This window comes from Hyperoodon ampullatus, assembly GCF_949752795.1.
Source record: "Hyperoodon ampullatus genome assembly, chromosome: 1".
Lineage (NCBI taxonomy): Eukaryota > Metazoa > Chordata > Mammalia > Artiodactyla > Ziphiidae > Hyperoodon > Hyperoodon ampullatus.
The window spans coordinates 192,695,758-192,718,111 of NC_136914.1; the positions used below are offsets into that span (position 1 = coordinate 192,695,758).

Sequence of the window (22,354 nt, forward strand, 5' to 3'; positions counted from 1 at the left end):
ATTTTAATGTTAATATTTTATCAGTGAAGGTTACCCCTAAGTTTACCTTTAAATTTAGTGACTTGATGTTTAATTTAGTTGTAATAGTTTACTGATGCATTATTCCATGTTCACCTTAATTTTTAAGACCTGTGATGTATCAGGTACTGTTTTGAATATGTTCACATACGTTATTTCAGTTTTTACTTGCATTATTTGGAAGAATTCAGTTGAAAGTAATTGTCCAGAAGACACTAAATAACTAAAATAACACAAGGTTATAATTTACTCCGCCCTTACTGTTTGATTTCTGAGAGGATTTCAGGCAGAGTCTGAATGTTTTATATTCTCTTACTTTATGGGTTACCTTTACTCATGAAATCTCTTTGGTTGCAGCACATGAATAGTAGTGGTAGGCTGTATCCAGTATTATTTGATTTAAATCTGTAAATAATTGTCTTTTGTCTTTTCCATGCGTCATCATGTTATAGATGAAATAGTCTAATGTTTTCCTTTTGGAAATGTAGTTACATGGCAAGAAGTAGTGGGCTGGACTCACAGACTTTATAAACTATGGATAGCTTATATGCTGATTTATTAAGGTTATCTAAGGAAGTTACTGTTATTCTTGCAGAATGGAATCTAATGTAAATCAAGATGGGGTGCCTAGACCATCTTATGTTTTCAGTGCTGACCCAGTTGCAAGGCCTTCGGAAATAAATTTTGATGGCATTAAGCTTGACCTCTCTCGCGAATTTTCCTTAGTTGCTTCAAGCACTGAGGTAAGTACAAGAAAAGTATTATGTTGATTATCATGATTGAGAGCAAATGGGCAAACACACACATACACACACACACACTTGTGGACAGGTACAACTAGAGCAGAGCTTTCCAAACTTTGTAGCTTTAAGGCAAACTTCTATCTCAGCAATTTTTTCATGGTGCCCTAAATACATAACAGTTCCTTTTCACATAGTAGGTGGAGACATCTTAATGACTATTTATGCCCTGACCTAGTAGCCATTTGAGAAAAAATAACTTATGAAATTTTTAAATATTAGTTTTCAATAACCACGGTTACTTACTAATGGGCTATGTGTGCATTTTGGGTGCTGCACAACTTCTCAAGCTTTGGAATCAAATTAGACACTGCCACCTGCATTTCCTGTTCTTCATTGTTTTGGGGTCGTACTTGCTTTTTATCACAACCACCACTGGAAAATCCAGCTTCACTAAGATATGACATCATCAAAAGAGATAGTGTGATCTAAGGTTGAAACTGAACTTTTTCAAGCTAATAGTTTGTGGTGTTCAACATGTGTCAGGTACTGCTGTGGTTCCCTCAGAAATGTAAAATATTCAACTATGCTGCTAGGAATTTCAGGCCTTAGTTTAAAAAATAATGCAGATTAAAAAAAATTAACTTAGTAGTGTTTAAGAAATAAGTCTTTCTACTACCCTACCTACTGTCACTGTTTGCTGTGTTTATAGACTTTTTCTTATACATTTACTTTCAATCCATTTATATTCTATTTATTACAGATTAGATTATTAATTTCGATATCTTAGAGAGATGGACTAACCCATTTTATAAAGAAAGATGGAGGGGGAAAGAGGAGTATAGGAAACATAGATAAAATGATAATAATTATTTAATACCCATCATGTGCTAGGCTCTTTTACTTTAGCTCATTTAATCATAGATAAAGAAGAGAGGAAGGGATAAATGCCTCTTGGTGTATAAATGGAATTATACATTACTAGACTTTTGTGTGTGCCTTCCTTCACATAATACAAGGGTTGGTAAATAATGGCCTGGTTTTGTATTTCCTGTTTTTGTATTGCTTACAAGCTAAGAATGGTTTTTATATTTTTAAATGGTTGAAGAAAAAGAATCAAAAGAAAAATCATGTTTCATGATGTAAAAATTATATGAAATTCAAATATCACAAGTCATATTCATTGGTTTACTTATTTTCTTTTTTTTTTTTTTTGTTTTTTTTGTTTTTTTTGCGGTATGTGGGCCTCTCACCGCTGTGGCCTCTCCCGTCGCGGAGCACAGGCTCCGGACGCGCAGGCCCAACGGCCATGGCTCACGGGCCCAGCCGCTCCGCGGCACGTGGGATCCTCCCAGACCGGGGCACGAACCCGCGTCCCCTGCATCGGCAGGCGGACTCTCAACCACTGCGCCACCAGGGAAGCCCTGGTTTACTTATTTTCTAGGTCTGCTTTTGCAACAGAGTGGCAGAGTTGAGTAGTTGTGACAGACTGTAGAGCCTATAGAGCCTAAAATATTAAGTGTTTCTTTACACACAAAAAAATTTGCTGATCCCTACTTAGCACGATGTTTCTGAGATCCATCACGCACCATGTGTCAGTAATTTGTTACTTTTTATTGCTGAATAGTAGTTCATTGTACAGATATGCCACATATCCATTTATAGTTTGATGGACATATGAGTGATTTCCATTTTGGGGCCATTATAAATAATGCTTCTGTGAACGTTTATGTGCAAGCCTCTCTGTGAACTTATGTTTTCATTGCTCTTGGGTAGATACTTAGGAGTAATTGTGGGTCACATGGTAAGTGCATATTTAACTTCATAGGAAAACTGAAACTGTTTTCCAAAGGGACTGTACCAGCACCAGCAACGTATGCAGGTTCCAGTTCTTCCACCTCTTTGCCAACCCTTGGTAATTTTATGAGTGTGTAGTAGTACCTTGTTGTGGTTCTAGTCTGCATTTCCCGAAATGAGCACTTTTTCAAGTATTTCTTGGCTATTCCTATACCTTCTCTTGTAAAATGTCTCTTCAAATAATTTCCCTACTTAAAAAAATTAGGTTGTTTGTCTTATTACTGATTTGTGAGAGTTCTTCATGCATTGTAGATACATATCCTTTATCAGATCAATAGTGTCTTGATTAATAGAGGTTTTTAATTTTAAAGAAGTCTAATTTAACTTTTTTTTCTTTTACAGTGATTTCTTTTGTAAGTCCTAAGAAATCTTTGCCCAAGGTGGTGAAGGTTTTTTAAAACATTTTCTTCTAGAAATGGTTAGAGCTTTTGTTTTAATGGTTATATTTGTTATCCATCTTGAATTAGTTTTTGTGTATAGTTGATGTAGGGATCCAGGTTGATTGGTTGGTTGATTTTTTTTTTTTTAACCTCCATTTATCTAGTTACTTTAACATTATGTGTTGAAGAGACTTTCTTTTCCCCATTAAATTGTTTTGGTGTCTTTATTGATAATCAAATGGCTGGGTATCTATGTGTGGATCTATTTCTGGATTATTCTCTTTCATTGACCTATTTGCTTATCCTTATGCCTATACTTCACTGTCTATTTCTATAGGTTTATAATAATACATGAAATCAGGTAGTATGAATTCTCTAACTTTGCTTTTCTTTTTTAGGAATATTTTGCCTTTTCTAGGTTCTTTGTAAATATATTCATAAATTTTAGAATTGACTTACCAGTTTCTACAAAACAGCCTACTGGGATTTTTGACTGGGTTTGCATTGAATCTATGAATCAGTTTGGAGAGAATTGATAGTTTAATAATATTGGAGAGTTTTTTTTTTTTTTTTTTTGCGGTATGCGGGCCTCTCACTGCTGTGGCCTCTCCCGCCGCGGAGCACAGGCTCCGGACGCACAGGCTCAGCGGCCATGGCTCACGGGCCCAGCCGCTCCACGGCATGTGGGATCCTCCCGGACCAGGGCACGAACCCGTGTCCCCTGCATAGGCAGGCGGACTCCCAACCACTGTGCCACCAGGGAAGCCCATATTGGAGAGTTTTAATTCATGATTGTGGTATATTTCTCAATTTATTTAGTTCTTTAAGGTTTTAGCAATGTTTTATACTTCTTTTGTTGAAGGCCAGTGTAGGAGCCTTCAATATCTTTTGTTAAATATATTCTTAAGCATTTCATGACATTTGATGCTATTGTAAATTATATATTTAACAGCTTTATTGAAGTAAAATTAAGATACAATAAACTGTACATATTTGAAGTATAGTCTTTGACAAGTTTTGACATAATGCATATGCTTGTGAGACTGTCACTACAGTCAAGATAGTGAATATTTCCATTACTCCTAAAAGTTTCTTTGTGCCTCCTTGTAATCCCTCCCTCCCATCACACCTCCAAGTAACCGCTGATCAAACATTAGTTTGTACTTCTAGAGCTTTATATAAATGTAATCATAAAGTATGTACTCTTTTCTTACTAAGCATAATTATTTTGAGTTTTATGCATGTTGTATGTATCAATAGGTAATTCCTTTTTATTGTCCATTATTTAGATATGCTACAATTCGTTTATCCGTTTATCCGTTCACTTGCTGAGGGACATTTGTGTTTATAGTTTCTGGCTATTACAAAACTTCTAGGAACTTCTGTGTACAAATCTTTATATGGACATATATTTCCTTTATTTTTTTTTCCCTTGGATAAATACCTAGGATTGGAATGGCTGGATCATTTTTAAGAAACTATCAAACTTTTCCCAAGTGATAATAGCATTTTATATTCACAGCAGCAGTGTAGGAGAGTTGAGTTTCTCCACGTCCTCACCAACACTTGGTGTCATCAATCTATTTATTTATTTATTTGTTTTTGAACAGACTATTTTTTAGAACAGTTTTATGTTTACAGCAAAAATGAGCAGAAGGTACAGTGAAGGTACAGTAACCTTCTGGTTACTTGTGATTTATTCTACACTTCTGTGTTTTAGTGACTTAGAGCCTTGTTATTTGTATTGTTTTTGGTTTTTTTGCTTCACATTGGTGTATTACTTTCTGCTTTATAACAAAGTGAATCAGTTAGACATATACATCTGTTCCCATATCCCTTCCATCTTGTGTCTCCCTCCCTCCCACCCTCCCTATCCCACCCCTCCAGTAGGTCACAAAGCACCAAGCTGATCTCCCTGTGCTATGTGGCTGCTTCCCACTAGCTACCTACCTTACGTTTGGTAGTATATATATATGTCCATGCCTCTCTCTTGCTTTATCACAGCTTACCCTTCCCCCTCCCCATATCCTCAAGTCCATTCTCAAGTAGATCTGTGTCTTTATTCCTGTTTAACCCCTAGGTTCTTCATGACATTTTTTTTTTCTTAAATTCCATATATACGGGTTAGCATACGGTACTTGTCTTTCTCTTTCTGACTTACTTCACTCTGTATGACAGACTCTAGGTGTATCCACCTCATTACAAATAGCTCAATTTCGTTTCTTTTATGGCTGAGTAATATTCCATTGTATATATGTGCCACATCTTCTTTATCCATTCATCGGATGATGGACACTTAGGTTGTTTCCATCTCCGGGCTATTGTAAATAGAGCTGCAATGAACATTTTGGTACATGACTCTTTTTGAAATATGGTTTTCTCAGGGTATATGCCCAGTAGTGGGATTGCTGGGTCATATGGTAGTTCTATTTGTAGTTTTTTAAGGAACCTCCATACTGTTCTCCATAGTGGCTGTACCAATTCACATTCCCACCAGCAGTGCAAGAGTGTTCCCTTTTCCCACACCCTCTCCAGCATTTATTGTTTCTAGATTTTTTGATGATGGCCGTTCTGACTGGTGTGAGATGATATCTCATTGTAGTTTTGATTTGCAATTCTCTAATGATTAATGATGTTGAGCATTCTTTCATGTGTTTGTTGGCAGTCTGTATATCTTCTTTGGAGAAATGTCTATTTAGGTCTTCTGCCCATTTTTGGATTGGGTTGTTTTTTTTTTTTGATATTGAGCTGCATGAGCTGCTTGTAAATTTTGGAGATTAATCCTTTGTCAGTTGCTTCATTTGCAAATATTTTCTCCCATTCTGAGGGTTGTCTTTTGGTCTTGTTTATGGTTTCCTTTGCTGTGCAAAAGCTTTGGAGAAGTTTCATTAGGTCCCATTTGTTTATTTTTGTTTTTATTTCCATTTCTCTTGGAGGTGGGTCAAAAAGGATCTTGTTGTGATTTATGTCATAGAGTGTTCTGCCTATGTTTTCCTCTAAGAGTTTGATAGTTTCTGACCTTACATTTAGGTCTTTAATCCATTTTGAGCTTATTTTTGTGTATGGTGTTAGGGAGTGATCTAATCTCATACTTTTACACGTACCTGTCCAGTTTTCCCAGCACCACTTATTGAAGAGGCTGTCCTTTCTCCACTGTACATTGCTGCCTCCTTTATCAAAGATAAGTTGACCATATGTGCGTGGGTTTATCTCTGGGTTTTCTATCCTGTTCCATTGATCTATCTTTCTGTTTTTGTGCCAGTACCATACTGTCTTGATTACTGTAGCTTTGTAGTATAGTCTGAAGTCAGGGAGGCTGATTCCTCCAGCTCCGTTTTTCGTTCTCAAGATTGCTTTGGCTATTCAGGATCTTTTGTTTTTCCAAACAAATTTTGAAATTTTTTGTTCTAGTTCTGTGAAAAATGCCAGTGGTAGTTTGATAGGGATTGCTGTATTGGTTTTAAAGGTTAGGATCTTATGGCAAAGAAGCATATTGTAAACTTCAAGTATAAATATAGAAGACAGAGGAAATTGAGTCTTTTGTGGTATTTTTGTTTTTTTAGAAACAGATTTGTTTTTCTTTAAACATATAAAATGGTTAAAAACAGAAGAGTCACTGTTTGCTTAGAGGTTTTGTATAATCTCAGATTGTTTTATAGCAATCAGCCACTTTAAAGAAAGATGATCTCTGAAAAGCCATATTTTTCATTTTTTAAATATTTTCTCCTTTTAAGGCAAACAGTTTGGAATCCAAAGATTATCTCCAGGTTTGTCTTCGACTAAGACCATTCACACAGTCAGAAAAAGAACATGAGTCTGAGGTTTGTGTTGAATTTAATATGTTTTACTTCCATTAAATGGGCAAAATACCATTGTTTTAATTTACTTATTGTTAGTTTTTATTTATTTATTTGTGTTCTAGGCCTGCGTGTATATTCTGGATTCACAGACCATTGTGCTGAAGGATCCTCAAAGTATCCTTGGTCGCTTAAGTGAGAAAAGCTCTGGGCAGATGGCACAGACATTCAGTTTTTCCAAGGTAGGTACCCATGTGAAATGGAAGATTTTTCTTTTCAGGAAAAGAAACTTGGCTTGGGCTAAATTGCTACCTAATTGTATATAATGAACTATATACATCTTGTGCTTATGAAACTTAGATCTTAGGTACTGGTATTTTTTTCTTAATGGTAGGACTCAAATTTCAGGTGTGTACATATATAATTGGAAGTGAGAAAATCTTTGTAGAGTTCTTGCAATCTTTTTTTGGTGGAGGGAAGTATCCTTTTCAAAATCTACATGAAAAGTTATTGGTTGGGGGCTTCCCTGATGGCGCAGTGGTTGAGAATCTGCCTGCCAGTGCAGGGGACACGGGTTCGAGCCCTGGTCTGGGAAGATCCCACACGCCGCGGAGCAACTGGGCCCGTGAGCCACAACTACTGAGCCTGCGCGTCTGGAGCCTGTGCTCCGCAACAAGAGAGGAAGCAACAGTGAAAGGCCCGCGCACCGCGATGAAGAGTGGCCCCCACTTGCCACAACTAGAGAAAGCCCTCGCATAGAAACAAAGACCCAACACAGCCAAAAAAAAAAAAAAAAAAAGTTATTGGTTGAGTCAGATTTCTATCCTGAAAGCTTTCTGAAAGTAGTTAAACTAGCAGGTGTATTTGTGGGAATTGGGGATATGGCAACTATTTTAAGAATGAATCTTGTAGGACAAATCTTTTAAATATTAAAAACATGAAAGGGTAGAACTCATTGTGAATATTAACTTGAATATTCTAAAAAGATTTTATTTTTTAAATGCTTGTTTAGGTTTTTGGCGCAGAAACTACACAGAAGGAATTCTTCCAGGGTTGCATTCTACAGCCAGTTAAAGACCTCTTGAAAGGACAGAGTCGGCTGATTTTTACTTATGGGCTAACCAATTCAGGAAAAACTTATACATTTCAAGGTAAATAGTTTTATTTTTGCTAGAAAGGAAAAAAGAGGCACTAATAATGTACTCATTTTCATAATACTTCTTATAGTTATGTTTCCATTGCCTAGCACATTTGCTCCATTTTTAATAGTAATAGCATATTGAATGTGTATTGCCAATGGCTTTTAATTCAGATCGACTACTTTACCCATATGTAGAGAATTACATGATGATAGAAATTCAGAAGGGGGCTTCCCTGGTGGTGCAGTGGTTAAGAATCCGCCTGCCAATGCAGGGGACACAGCTTCAAGCTCTGGTCTGGGAAGATCCCACATGCCACGAAGCAGCTAACCCTGTGTGCCACAACTACTGAGGCTGCTCTCAAGAGCCCGTGAGCCACAACTACTGAGCCAGTGTGCCAGAACTAAGGAAGCCCATGCACCTAGAGCCCATGCTCTGCAGCAAGAGAAGCCACTTCAATGAGAAGCCCACGCACCACAGCGAAGAGTAGCCCCCGCTTGTAGCAACTAGAGAAAGCCCGTGTGCAGCAACGAAGACCCAACGCAGCCAAAAATAAATAAATAAGTAAATTTTAAAAAAACCTTAGAAAAAGGGTTGATGTGACATAGGGAACTAAGCATGGATAACCAGGGAAACACTTTATATTTTATTTTACTTTTATACTTTGTGATAATGAATGATAGCCAATCTTAAAGCCTGATCTGAATGTAAAATTTCAGGTTTTGCATCAGAATAATAGTTGATAAAATGTCAATTATACAGTGAAGACCAAAATGATGGAAAACCGAGTAATCCTTCAACTTCTCTCACTTTTGTCTCAGCTTTTTACTCTTGCCTGTTAGTGGTATAAAAGGAGCCTTGGTAGTTCAAGAATGTTTTTTTCCTCTTTTCTTGTACTCTAAGAGTATAAAACAAAAATTCTTTTCATAGGCACAGAAGAAAATATTGGCATTCTACCTCGAACTTTGAATGTATTATTTGATAGTCTTCAGGAAAGACTGTGTACAAAGATGACCCTTAAACCACATAGGTCCAGAGAATACTTACGTTTATCACCAGACCAAGAGAAAGAAGAAGTAGCTAGCAAAAGTGCATTGCTTCGACAAATTAAAGAGGTATGGGAGTATTTTAGTATGTAAAATATACATAATCCTGACCTTTGAGTAGCTCTTTAGTTTGTTTCAGCCTGTATTGGACTGTTTTGTGGTGCTTGTGGCTATTGTCTTTTCTTTTTGAGAAAAGTATTAAAAGCTTTTTTGAAGTCATCTCTTCTTATTTCATACTGTACAAACAGCAGAAATGTTTAAACAATACAAATGTAAATGGTTCTTAAATCTTTTTTGGTTGCTGTAGAAACAGCAACTTTCTATATAATGATTTTTTAAAATTCTTTTTTTTAATTGTAAAAGTAATATGTATACACAAAATCTAAACAAGAGGATGTGAAAAATAAAAGTGAAAATTTCCTATAATTCCATTCCTGAAGAGAAAACCAATATCAGCAGATATGAACATATCCTTTTTGATCTTTTTCTCTCTGTACACACAAAAAAATCTATGTACAGAGCTTTCTGTATGTGTCTATATATACACACACAAACATAGTCATATATAGTTGCATATATCTTCATATCTTTTTCTCTATATGTAGGATATGGTCTATTTTTTTTTTTAACAAAAATGAGATTTTATTATACAGACATTCTGTAACTTGCTCTTTCATTTAACATGTCGTAAATCTCTTACTACCTTAATTCACGTGTCTTATCTGTTAGGTTATGTTTTTTCCTCTTTTCTTTCTTCTTTTTAATGGTTTTTTATTTAAAAAAATGTTTTATAAAGTATACTTGTCTATTCCTTCTTTGCCTTGTGGATTTTGTGTTATGCTTTCAGATATTTATCTATTTAAAACTGTTAAAAACTATTAACAGTCTTTATAAATATATTCAAAACACTGATGGGGATTTTCTTCTTAAAGTAATTTAGAAATCAGTGTTTCAAGGTAGTAAAATATTGTTGCTCAGTGGAGAGCAAAGTTCAGAATCCATGATCATGGTCTCTGCAAGTAAAATAATGAGTATTTCAAAAAAATTTATGGAGATTGGTGGATAATTGCATGGATAATTCATAGAGGAAATTAAAGTCATTAATAATGAAAAAAACTTTCCCTAACAAGTTACCTAGTTAAAACAAAATATTATTTTGCCTATGAAATTATTAAAATTTTAAAAACTTGAGATATGCACTTTTTTTAAAAGTTCTTTTTATTGAGGCATAGTCGATGTACAATATTATAGAAGTTTCAGGTGTACGATGTGAGATACACACTTTCACTTTCATATATTGATTGTAAAATGTGTCTCTCCAAAGCAATTTGGCAATACTATACTAAGAGTGAGAACTTTAAAAAAAGTTCATATTTTCATCCACCAATTCAGATTTAGGTATATAGCCTAAGGGAACAATTAAATTACAGAAGAAAAAAATAATATATTAAGATGTTTATCTTAGTATTATTTAGTTAAGTCATTTCACATCACATCTCTTCAGTTAGGCAGCCACCAAATGTTTACAAATAATTTTTAATTATAGAGAGAAAAAGCTTACAATGGAATAAGTGTGGGGAAAAATATAGAAAGGAATATATTGAAAGTTTACTAGTAATTGCCTCTGAGTGGCAGTGATTATATATGATGATATTCTTTTTAATATTTTCTGTAGTTTCCCAAATTTCCTATTATTAGAATGTATTATTTCACTAGGAAGGAAATTAATAGAGGTCGTTGAATTGAGTAGATGAAAGGCAGGTGACTTACTTGGATAGGTAATTAATAAACTGGTTATTTAATCTTAACTAACAATGTTTTTTAACTTTTTTAAAAAAATCTTTTTCAGGTTGTTATGCATAATGATAGTTATGATACTCTTTATGGTAAGGTTTCCTTTCTCATTTACTTTTAAAATGTTGATTATTTGGAAAGCTTTTAATTTTTGAATCACTTCTGGTGATTTAATTTCTTTAATAAACAGTAACACTTGGAAAATGGTACATAACTATATGAAATATCAGTCATTGTAAAGTTTTATTTTGACAATAAATAAGTCCCTTTCACTGGTTAACTTTCATGTTGTTTCGAGAGAGACACTATTTTTCCTTTGTCCTTTATGTTTAATTTTTACGTAAAATTATTTTTACGTTTATTAGTGTATTTGCAGAAAAGAAAAGAAAGATAAGCAGATTTTGGTTAATACAAATATTTATATCTGCTTTGGTCCAAAAAATTTTTAACATTGCTGGTCAAAAAATTAAGGATACTTAGTTTTTCAAGTCTAGGAGTCTTGATCTATCCTATTGTCTCATTTAATTTTGTGATTATCTTTTTTATTTTCTGTAGGAAGTTTAACAAACTCTTTGAATATCCCAGAGTTTGAAGAGTCCATGAGAGACTGTGAACACGCGAGCTTGAATATGGATAATAATATAAAATTTTCTGTGTGGGTTTCTTTCTTTGAGATTTACAATGAATGTATTTATGATTTGTTTGTTCCTGTCTCATCTAAATTCCAAAAGAGAAAGATGCTACGCCTTTCCCAAGATGTAAAGGGCTATTCTTTTATAAAAGGTATACTAATGAGTATTTTTTACTTTATTGCTCTGAAATTCCTTTCTAGGCTTTGTTATAGGAAAGCAGACTGGAAATTGAAAATTTTTATACTAATTATTTTTTATTTTTTTATTTTTTATCTATTTATTTTTGGCCACATTGGGTCTTTGTTGCTGTGCACGGGCTTTCTCTAGTTGTGGCGAGCAGGGGCTGCTCTTCGTTGCAGTGCATGGGTTTCTCATTGCGGTGGCTTCTCTTGTTGCAGAGCATGGGCTCTAGGCACGTGGGCTTGTGTAGTTGTGGCACACGGGCTCAGTAGTTGTGGCTCGTGGGCTCTAGAGCACAGGCTGAGTAGTTGTGGCGCTCGGGCTTAGTTGCTCTGCGGCATGTGGGATCTTCCTGGACCAGGGCTCGAACCCGTATCCCCTGCATTGGCAGGCGGATTCTTAACCACTTCACCACCAGGGAAGTCCTGTATACTGATTATTAACATCAAGATAATAGTTTGTGCTTTGAAAGTATGTTTTGGTATGTTAATTAAACTTGAAGGTAAAGGGGTCTAGTTTAATGTTGTATTTGCTAGAGTATTATTGATTGGATTTTAGGGGATGGGAAAAGCTGTGTGTGTGAGTATTCACATTATTCTGCTGCTTTGTAACAGTATTCAAACTTCGGAGCCATGTATCAATAAATGTTTCTGTTCCATAGTGCTGTTTTTCCAACCTTTTAAAAATCACTACCCCACAGTAGGAAATACATATTAATAACATCATGATCCTGTACCTGCATATGTATATATATATGTATATACAATTGAAAAGCTTCATTAATTATACTTACCCTTACTACAAGGAATGTACTTTGTTGTTTTCTATATTGTACTTCATTTTTACAAAATGCTAGTTGTGACTCAATAAATTTGACTTCATGGCTCACAAATGAATTGCAGTCTATAATGTCTCATAGCTAGGTAATTTTCTAGGTTTAATCTGTAATGTATTTTGTCTTTTTTTTTTTTCTGGATGTCTAATTCTAAAGAATCTTACCTATTTTTAATTTTCCCTTTGGCAGATTCTGTTGAAGAACATTTACTTTCTGTGTTTGTACTACTTAAATACTGGAAAATCATTATAATATCCTCTTCTTGCGTACTTCTTTTTATATATATATTTATTTATTTATTTGGCTCCATTGGGTCTTAATTGCGGCATGCGAGATCTTCGTTGCAGCGCGTGGGCTTCTTTCTAGTTGGGGCGCGTGGGCTCTAGAGCGTGCGGGCTTAGTTGCCCCATGGCATTTGGGATCTGAGTACCCCGACCAGAGATCGAAACCATGTCCCCTGCATTGGAAGGCGGATCCTTAACCACTACACCACCAGGGAAGTCCCTTGTGTACTTCTTTTCTAATGGAGTATGGAATAGCTGAGTTGACTATACCTAGGGCGTGTTATTAAAAGAAAGATTTTATTATATGTCTTTGGAAAAGAGATTACATATCTTCAAAGAGATTACATTGTACTGCAAATGCTGTGTTTTTATAAATTGATATGTGTCCTCTTTATTTTTTAAAGATCTACAGTGGGTTCAAGTATCTGATTCCAAAGAAGCATATAGACTTTTAAAACTAGGAATAAAGCACCAGAGTGTTGCTTTCACAAAACTGAACAATGCTTCCAGTAGAAGGTAAGGAGTAAACCCTGTGGTGTAAGCCTGAGGTGTGCTAATTTAAACACAACTAATTTAAGATTAAAGTGGACAGTAGGTTCTCTGATATATTAAATGAATTCATAGGCATAAAAACATTCTGTAAACTGAAGAGCACTAAACACATAAGATTATCAGGACTGTTTCTTGTTCTAAAGTAAGATTTACTAATTTACACTCAGTCTGAGGTATTTTTACTCTTTCTGTATGTGAATATCTAAGCTCAGTATTTTAGTTACCTCAAACGGTGGACTTGTCTCTGTGTTTTTCCTACTTACCCCATGAACACAGACACTGTATGCATACTGAGTTGGGCCAGAATCTCAAAGGGCTAAGGTAGGATTTTTTTTTAATGTTTATGATATATGATATGATATACATATCATGTATCATATGTGATATACATATCATATATATGTATGATATATGTTTTTGTATAGCTAAAAAAAAGGAAGGATGTTTTTGATGGAAGGGATTGGTGGATGGGAGACAAAAGAAAATAAGTGTAAGTTTATACTTAAAACAGGTTTTCTCTTAAGGGGGAAAGAGCCCTGTCCCCCATGTGTGTAGTGAAGGTAATATATAATCCAGATAAGCCTGTATTTAGGCCAGATATATACTTTGCTTTAGCTATATATTCAAAGTAGATTAGCTGTAAATAATACCATTTTAATTAGTAATATCTTTGCAAGCAAATTGAGACTTTATTATAAATGATTTCATTAATAGAAATAAGAAGAGGAGTAGGTTTGAAGGATTTGGGGCTAAGTGCAAGAAAGATAAGATATTTGGTTTTAGGTAGTTGGGTGGTATGTAGGGGATAGTGGAACACTGAATTGAAATATCTGACAGCTAGTTGGAGAATGCAGCGCTGGAGCTGTGGCTAGTATTAGGATATAAATAGATGTTGATTTAGATGCTTGACGCTTGACTCTCCTATTTAGAATGCAGAAATTAAAAGTGAACGATAATATTTGATCTTTGTTTACTTCTTTTAGTCACAGCATATTCACTATTAGAGTATTACAGATTGAAGAATCGGAAATGCCTCGTGTAATGCGAGTCAGTGAGTAAGTTGAGCATTCTTTAAATCGTAATTATTCTGAATTGTTTTGTTTTGAAGAATTTTTTAAGGTTTTTTTTTTTTTTTTTTTTTAGATTGTCTTTATGTGATCTTGCTGGTTCAGAACGAAGCATGAAGACACAGAATGAAGGCGAAAGGTTAAGAGAGACTGGGAACATCAACACTTCTTTATTGACTCTGGGAAAGTGTATCAATGTTTTGAAGAACAGTGAAAAGTCAAAGTAAGAGTTACTGAACATGTTATTAGCATATTAAGTATTATAATATTTAGACCTTCAGCTTTGCTGGTTTTAGAAAGTTCTCTTGTTTTTAACTTGCTTCTTATGACTATATATAGATTGTAATTAAAATTACTTAGAGATCTTGGATTAAAAAAATGATAGAAATAAAAAAAAAAGTCAGTCAATGCCAATGGCTCATCAAGTAAACACAATATTTTCCATAGCAAATATATATCAACAGACATCTTGGATAGTAAGCTTCTGATGATGCTGGTTTAGCATCGAAAACCATGTTATTCTTATTAATGCATTCTGGTTTTCTAGATGTGATAGATTTCTGCATTAATTATGAATCAGCCTATACCATTTCTGGTTAAGATGTATATATTGCATAATTGGCCTACACTAGAAAACACAACCCAATTCAATGTGACTTTCTTTACATTTTGCCTAGTATTAGAATTACTATTATAACTAGTAGTAGTATTTAAAGAAAACAACATGAATAAACAGAAAATGATTATTATAGGTGGAACTAATTATTAACCTAGAATTTAAGTCCATGATAGCTATATTATTTCTTTGTAAAATTTATCAGCATACTGACTTCATGAGATTTGTTTTAACTTACAGTTTTTTGAAAAATTTTTCCATAGGTTTCAACAGCATGTGCCTTTCCGGGAAAGTAAACTGACCCACTATTTTCAAAGTTTTTTCAATGGTAAAGGGAAAATATGTATGATTGTCAACATCAGCCAATGTTTTCTTGCCTACGATGAGACACTCAATGTGTTGAAGTTCTCAGCCATTGCACAAAAAGTAAATATAATTAAATTTCTGCACAATTTATTAAGCTTCTTATCATTAGAGTATTAATTATTTTTTTCTTGGAGTAGGTAATGCATTTTGCACTAGCTCTAAACCTAGAAAATAATTGAAAATTTAAAATGTAATATTTGATCAAGTAGTAGGACATAGGAAAAATATTGAACGTAACCCCTGCTTAAGAGTAAAATGACCTCAGTAATAAATAAATGTACCCATTACAAATTTCGACTAATTCTTGCAGCAAATTGTCAGCTCTGCTGTCCATCTGGTTCATTTAGTGGCTAATCAGGAAACCCCCTGCTAGGAATAGTACTGATACTAAGAACTTAACCCAGGAAAGTAAATTTATCTGTAGTATACATGTGTAATTAGCTTTTTTCTTATCAAATATTTATTTAAGGATGCTAATTCCTTCTTGCATGTTTGTTTGCATTGTTTTTGTTTTTTAATTCTCAAGTTGTCATTTGACTTAAATTTATAAAATTTTTGTTTTGTGTGGACAGTTCTTGCCTTTTCTGTTTTAAGTTACATTGCATATTTTAACAGGTTTGTGTTCCAGACACTTTAAATTCCTCTCAAGAGAAATCATTTGGACCTGTCAAATCTTCTCAAGATGTATCACTAGATATTAATAGTTCAGATAATAAAATACTAAATGAAAAAAGATCCACAATTTCATGGGAAAGTAGTCTAGAAGATGTGGTGGAAGATGAAGATTTGGTTGAGGATCTAGAAAAAGCTGAAGAAAAGCAAAATGTGGAAAGTGAATTTACTGATGAAGATCTAGATAAAACATTAGAGGATGATAAGACTTTCAGTAGCCATGAGGAGAAGAGAGTATGTATTAAGAACTCATACTTCTAAAGTTGGCTTATTTATTATTCTGAAGTTAGGGTTAATAATTCTTAAGGCTGTTTCTCTCATTTTTTTAACAATACACTAATTTTGTCTTTCATCTTCATGTTTTGAAAATTTTCACATCCACAGAAAGAATAATACAATGAATACACATTTGCACTTCACCTGAATTTGCCAGTTGTTAACATTTTATTATATTTACTTTAATTCTCTTTCTGTGAGTGTGTGAATACACGTCTTTTTGGTGTATCATTTGAAAACAAGATGCAGACACAATGGCACCTTGCAAATAACTACTTCAGCATGTTTCCCAAGAACATGGACATTCTCCTCATGATCAAAAGACCATTTTCATACCTAAGCAATTTCACATTGATACATTAACATAATGTTATATTGTCCATATTGAGATTTATCCAGTGGTCAGTATTTCCTTTATAGCCACTTTGTTATTGATCTGCAACCAAAGTTAATACATTGCTTTTGATGATCATGTTTCTTTAGTTAATCTCTAATCTAGTGTCGATGTTTTTGAAAAATTGTGGTTAGTTGTCTTGTAGAATATCTCCAGTCTGGATCTGTCTTATTATTTCCTGATTCAGGTTTAACACTTTAGGTAAGCCTATTATATAGGTGAAGTTGTGAATTTCCCATTACATCACATCAGGAGGCAGCTGATGTCTGATTTCCCCATTTTTGGTGATGCCAAATTTTGCTCATTTGGTTAAGGTTTTGTGTTTAGATCTCTTTTCATTGTAAAAGCGTATCATCTGTGAAGATGCTTTGACACCATGTGAATATCTTGTTCCCCAGTATCCTTTCAGCCAGTGATTTTAGCATACTCCACCAAACTTTTACTTTGCGGTCTTAAGTACAAGTGTTCAAAATATCTGCCCAGTACTGATTATCCTATTTATTCAAAAACAAAAATTGTTTGGTTGTCTTATATTTATGGCAAACAAATAAGATTTAATGGCGGTTCTTTTATTTATTTTTTTAATTTTTGGCTGCGTTTTGTCTTGGTTGCGGCACGCGGGCTTTCTTTAGTTGTGGCGAGCGGGGGCTACTCTTAGTTGTCGTGTGTGGGCTTATTGCGGTAGCTTCTCTTGTTGCGGAGCATGGACTCTAGCCGCGCAGGCTCAGTAGTTATGGCTCACGGGCTCTAGAGCACAGGCTCAGTAGTTGTGGCTTATGGGCTTAGTTGCTCCGTGGCATGTGGGATCTTCCCGGACCCGGGCCTGAACCGGTGTCCCCTGCCTTGGCAGGCGGATTCTTAACCACTGTGCCACCAGGGAAGCCCAGTGGCGGTTCTTTTATCCTCTGTCCAAATACAATTCACACATATATTTAAGTTGTATTAATCCTGAAATGTAGATCATGTCCACAGTACCAGTTCCCCTCATTAACTGGTCATAACTATTACATATGTATACATGGAGTCTTCTTACCAGCGTCACAGGAACACTAGTAACCCTGTGCTCATGGATGTGCTTCAGTGGTATTGCCACATCTGACATCATAGTACTCTTTTGGACTGTAGAAGTCTTAAGTAGCTGGATGACGTATTGAGTTAAATACTCTCATTTTAATAGTTTATTTCAGTGTCCCTGAAAGCTATAGTTGTGCCTGTGTTGTTTGGAGATGAAAATGAAAGCTTCAGATGCCACTAGTCTCAGTTTATCTGGTTACTATGGGATTGGACCTTGTTTACCTTGGATCTCTGTAATGTAGTACTTCCCTCAGTGACAAAATGAGCCATTGATAGTCCTATGTTAGTTTTTATTGATCTTCTCAAAACTGAAGTCTATATAGAATATCCATTAAACTTAAAATGTTAGTAGAATTTCAGAATTTATTAGGGAAAAATAATGTTGTAGTTTATAAAGGATTATATAGTATAAATGCATATCTTATAATGTTGACTAGGTACTTTATTTTTATTTATTTATTTTATGACTAGGTACTTTAAAATTAACATTTCATCAAAGTTTTTTCTAATATTTTTAAAAATGAAAATGATTATAGACTTTGCATGCTTTACATTATTAGCGTTTTAATTAGAGGGTTGTATTAAAGATCATTATGAAATATATTGATATTAGCATATTTACACTTACAATTCATTTAACTAGGCTAACCAGCCAGAAGTTTTTTCACCAAAAACTTTATCAGATGCTAACAATGATAGAAAACTAATTGTTGTTGAGAATTATTGAAAGAAACCAGTTTTCCAAGGTATTCCCACATTCATGCAGATTTCTCTAAGTCTCCCACATTTCTTCTTCAGTAGTTATTATTTATTATTTGAAACAGTGGGAAAGTCTGTGGTTATTTAAAATTATAAAAGTATTATATAATCATGGTGGAATCTAGAAAAAGAAAAAGAGGAAAATAATTAAATATAAATCTCTCTCTAATCTGCTCACGTTAGTAGGTTTTTACTATACATTATACTATTGTAACCTAATTTTCTTCACTTAAAAATAAATTATGAAAAGTATGAATTATAAATATCTCATCATAATTCATTACAGTAGTTTACTGTATGATGGTACCATAGTTGAACCCATCTCTTTGATTGTTGAGCTGGGTTTCACTTTTTCTTTATTTACATACAACCACTCACTGTTGCAAAAAACACAATGACCATTCTTACAGCCAAAACGCTGGGTCCTATTATATAATTAATTCCTCAGTATAAGTTCTTAGAAGCAGAATTTCAAAGTCAGGATATCTATAGAAATATTTTCAAATACAAAATCGAAAAACTGAAAGATTTGTAACTTTGAGAGAGTTTATTAATTATTATTGAGAAACTTTAATCAAAAACCTTAAAAAAGAATATTAGGCTTTTTTCTTGAATGCTATAATTTATTACATATCTATACAGGCTATGATGTCAAGTTGTAATTGCCTTATTGTTCATTGTCTGTATTACGTGATTAATTATGTATGTGCTTTCAAAGACAGAGTTGTTGCTCACATTTGAATAGTTATAAAAGCCCAATAGGATAAGTTTTAAAATTTATTTTATTTATTTATTTTTGGCTGTGTTGGGTCTTTGTTGCTGTGCGCGGGCTTTCTCTAGTTGCAGTGAGCGGTGGCTGCAGAGCATGGGCTCTAAGCGCATGGCCTCAGTAGTTGTGGCTCGCGGGCTCTAGAGTGCAGGCTCAGAAGTTGTGGCGCACGGGCTTAGTTCTGCGCCATGTGGGATCTTCCCGGACCAGGGCTCGAACCCATGTCCCCAGCATTGGCAGGCGGATTCTTAACCACTGCACCACCAGGGAAGTCCCCAATAGGTTAAGTTATGTAACATCCTCTTTGTCATTTTGGAACGTGTTTGGGGGTTCTTACTAACTACTCCATATAATACTTCAACTTTATATTTTGACAGACTAATTTTAAACTCAAACTTAAGCATGTACCACAGACCTGGTCTTTACTTTCTCCACCTAAGAAATGTGGATGCTGCTACCAAGCTTACAGAGGGTTGTGTGGATTAAATGAAATAAAATATGAACTCCCCAAAGGAGTTTCCAGTAGATAATAGATGCTCAAATTTTATTTTCTCTTCTTTCTTTGTGTAGCTAGACAGTGAGACATTCGAATTACTGTATATCTGTTTCTAAAACGTGGAGAGGCGTACTTGATTTTTCAGATTAGTGAATCTCTGCAAATACATAATTTTCAGTGAAAATATCATCTCTAATAAAAGGGTGCATAATTACAGTCTAAATGAAAAAAGTTTTATTTTTGAACACTTGGACAGTCTTTCTCTTGGAATATATTTGTTTTTTTAATTAGAATTTTAATATTTATATTTTAGAAACTTTTGGATTTAATAGAAGACTTGAAAAAAAAACTAATAAATGAAAGAAAAGAAAAGTTAACATTGGAATTTAAAATCCGTGAAGAAGTTACACAGGAGTTTACTCAGTATTTGGCTCAACGGGAAGCTGACTTTAAGTAAGTTTTTTTGTTCATGTCCTGGTAAAAATTGAGAATTTTATTTACTTGTTTAAATTATTATTTTTTGGCTTTTTATTTTATATTAGGTGACTTCTGAATTCTGACCTTCATGCAGGCTTGAAAATAGCTGTTACTAATCCCCATGGTGATTGTGAATTATACACAAATGATTATTTAAACTGACTTTTAATTTATAATGTACTTAATCTTAGAAATTTAAAATAAAAGCACAAAGTAGTGCTTTTTCTGTTTCTTAATGGGATTAATTTCTGTTATGAAGGGAAACCCTCCTTCAGGAACGAGAGATATTAGAAGAAAATGCCGAATGTCGTTTGGCTATCTTCAAGGATTTGGTTGGTAAATGTGACACTCAAGAAGAACCAAACAATGAAGATAGTGCCGTGAAAGCTGAAACTGAAGTATGTTAACTGAAATATTAAATCCATGAGGTTTAGGTACCAGGATTTAGTATACCACATCAATGATGAGAAACATTAATATACTTTAGAATTAAAACAAAAAACTTAATTTGTAGCTTTATTATAATTAAGCATGCTTTGTTAAGAATGTAAGCACAAATAGTTTAAATATAGCTATTGAACTTAGAAAATATATATATCTGTTACATTTATATCTCAGTTTGGTGTTGATTGAGTCATTGTGTTGATTGTAGGTAGATTCCTTTTTGTCTGATTATGGGATACCCCTCTCAGATTTGTCTTAAACTTAAAGAATTTTAAATGGCTGAGAGACCTAAAGGGTCATTTAGTTCTGTTCTGATTAAAACAAAAACATTTATATATAGAAAGATCACTCTTGCTTGGCTGACTGACCATTCCCTACTGTTCAGGAAACATTATTCTTTCCTGCTGCTCCTACTGAAGCTGAAATTAATCTCATCTTTTTGGAAAGTTTGTTTTTGTTTTCCTTTGCTTTTTAATTACTCAGTTCAGGGGGTCTGGGATGGTGATGTCCAAGCTCTTGCTTTCAAACCATCATTATGTGTCCTTGACGTAGTTTGGGATTTGGTCTGAATTATGAAACTGGAAATTTGTTTCCTCAGCTAGCTGAAAAAAGCCTTTGAAGGCTCATTATATAACTGAAAGTATACCTGAAACATTATTTCTCCATAAAAACAATGTCATAAACTATGATAAGTCATTACAGAACAATTACGATTACCTAGTTCAGGTATACTTTCAGTTATATAATGAGCCTTCACAGGCTTTGTTCAGCTAGCTGAGGAAACAAATTTCTAGTTTCATAATTCAGACCAAATCCCAAACTATGTCAGGGACACATAATGTTTCATGTTCCATAGAACAGAAAATGAGTAATGGAGCACAACTTTTTCATACTTGGAGGTAGTTCTATATAATCTATTAAAAATTTTTTAAGTTGTGAATTTTTTTGCTGTTTATTTTTAAAACTATCTCAAACAGATGATACCACACTGAAATAGTGAAAGCCACTGTTAACATTAGGTATGTGGTTTTTGCTATTTTTAGGAAGGACAGAATTATGTAGGAATTGAAGATATTATTGGTTCTCTTCAAGATGATGTCACTGATATTAAGAAACAGGCTGAAATTGCTCACTTATGTATTACATCTCTTGCTGACCCCCAGGAAGCTATTGCTTGTTTAGAATTAAAGTTTAATCAAGTTAAAGCTGAATTAGCTAAAACCAAAGAAGAATTAATCAAAACCCAGGAAGAGTTAAAAAAGAGAGAAAATGGTAAGTAGATGTATTTTACCCCTATGTAGATGTTATAAATTCATAAAAAGACAGTTGGTAAGTATGAGATTTATGCAGCTTATTTACCAAGTGGCCAGAAAATGATGGCGGTAATGTATTTAATATTTTACCATTTGTATGAGTTTATAGTAACTTACTAGTAAAAATATATATATATATATATTTTTTTTTTTTTTTGCATTACGCAGGCCTCTCACTGTTGTGTCGTCTCCTGCTGCGGAGCACAGGCTCCGGACACTCAGGCCCAGCAGCCATGGCTCACGGGCCCAGCTGCTCCACGGCATGTGGGATCCTCCCAGACTGGGGCACTAACCCATGTCCCCTGCATTGGCAGGCAGACTCTCAACCACTGCGCCACCAGGGAAGCCCCTAAAAATATTTTTTTGCTTTTCTTTAC

At 34.3% G+C, this 22,354-nt stretch overlaps 1 protein-coding gene across 1 annotated transcript in view; it reads left to right on the top strand.

Annotated features, from left to right (window-relative positions):
- Positions 1 to 614: 614 nt before the first annotated feature.
- KIF20B (kinesin family member 20B) overlaps positions 615 to 22,354 on the top strand; it is a gene marked incomplete at its 5' end in the record, with an annotated part of 69,238 nt that continues 47,498 nt past the window's right edge. The window contains 15 exons of the mRNA XM_079712601.1: positions 615 to 761; positions 6,730 to 6,816; positions 6,918 to 7,034; positions 7,805 to 7,943; positions 8,862 to 9,046; positions 10,827 to 10,863; positions 11,327 to 11,554; positions 13,107 to 13,218; positions 14,238 to 14,309; positions 14,398 to 14,544; positions 15,201 to 15,363; positions 15,919 to 16,209; positions 20,057 to 20,196; positions 20,480 to 20,618; positions 21,708 to 21,936. Of these exons, the coding sequence (XP_079568727.1) occupies positions 615 to 761; positions 6,730 to 6,816; positions 6,918 to 7,034; positions 7,805 to 7,943; positions 8,862 to 9,046; positions 10,827 to 10,863; positions 11,327 to 11,554; positions 13,107 to 13,218; positions 14,238 to 14,309; positions 14,398 to 14,544; positions 15,201 to 15,363; positions 15,919 to 16,209; positions 20,057 to 20,196; positions 20,480 to 20,618; positions 21,708 to 21,936 (2,233 nt within the window). The remainder of the gene's footprint in view (positions 762 to 6,729; positions 6,817 to 6,917; positions 7,035 to 7,804; positions 7,944 to 8,861; positions 9,047 to 10,826; positions 10,864 to 11,326; positions 11,555 to 13,106; positions 13,219 to 14,237; positions 14,310 to 14,397; positions 14,545 to 15,200; positions 15,364 to 15,918; positions 16,210 to 20,056; positions 20,197 to 20,479; positions 20,619 to 21,707; positions 21,937 to 22,354) is intronic.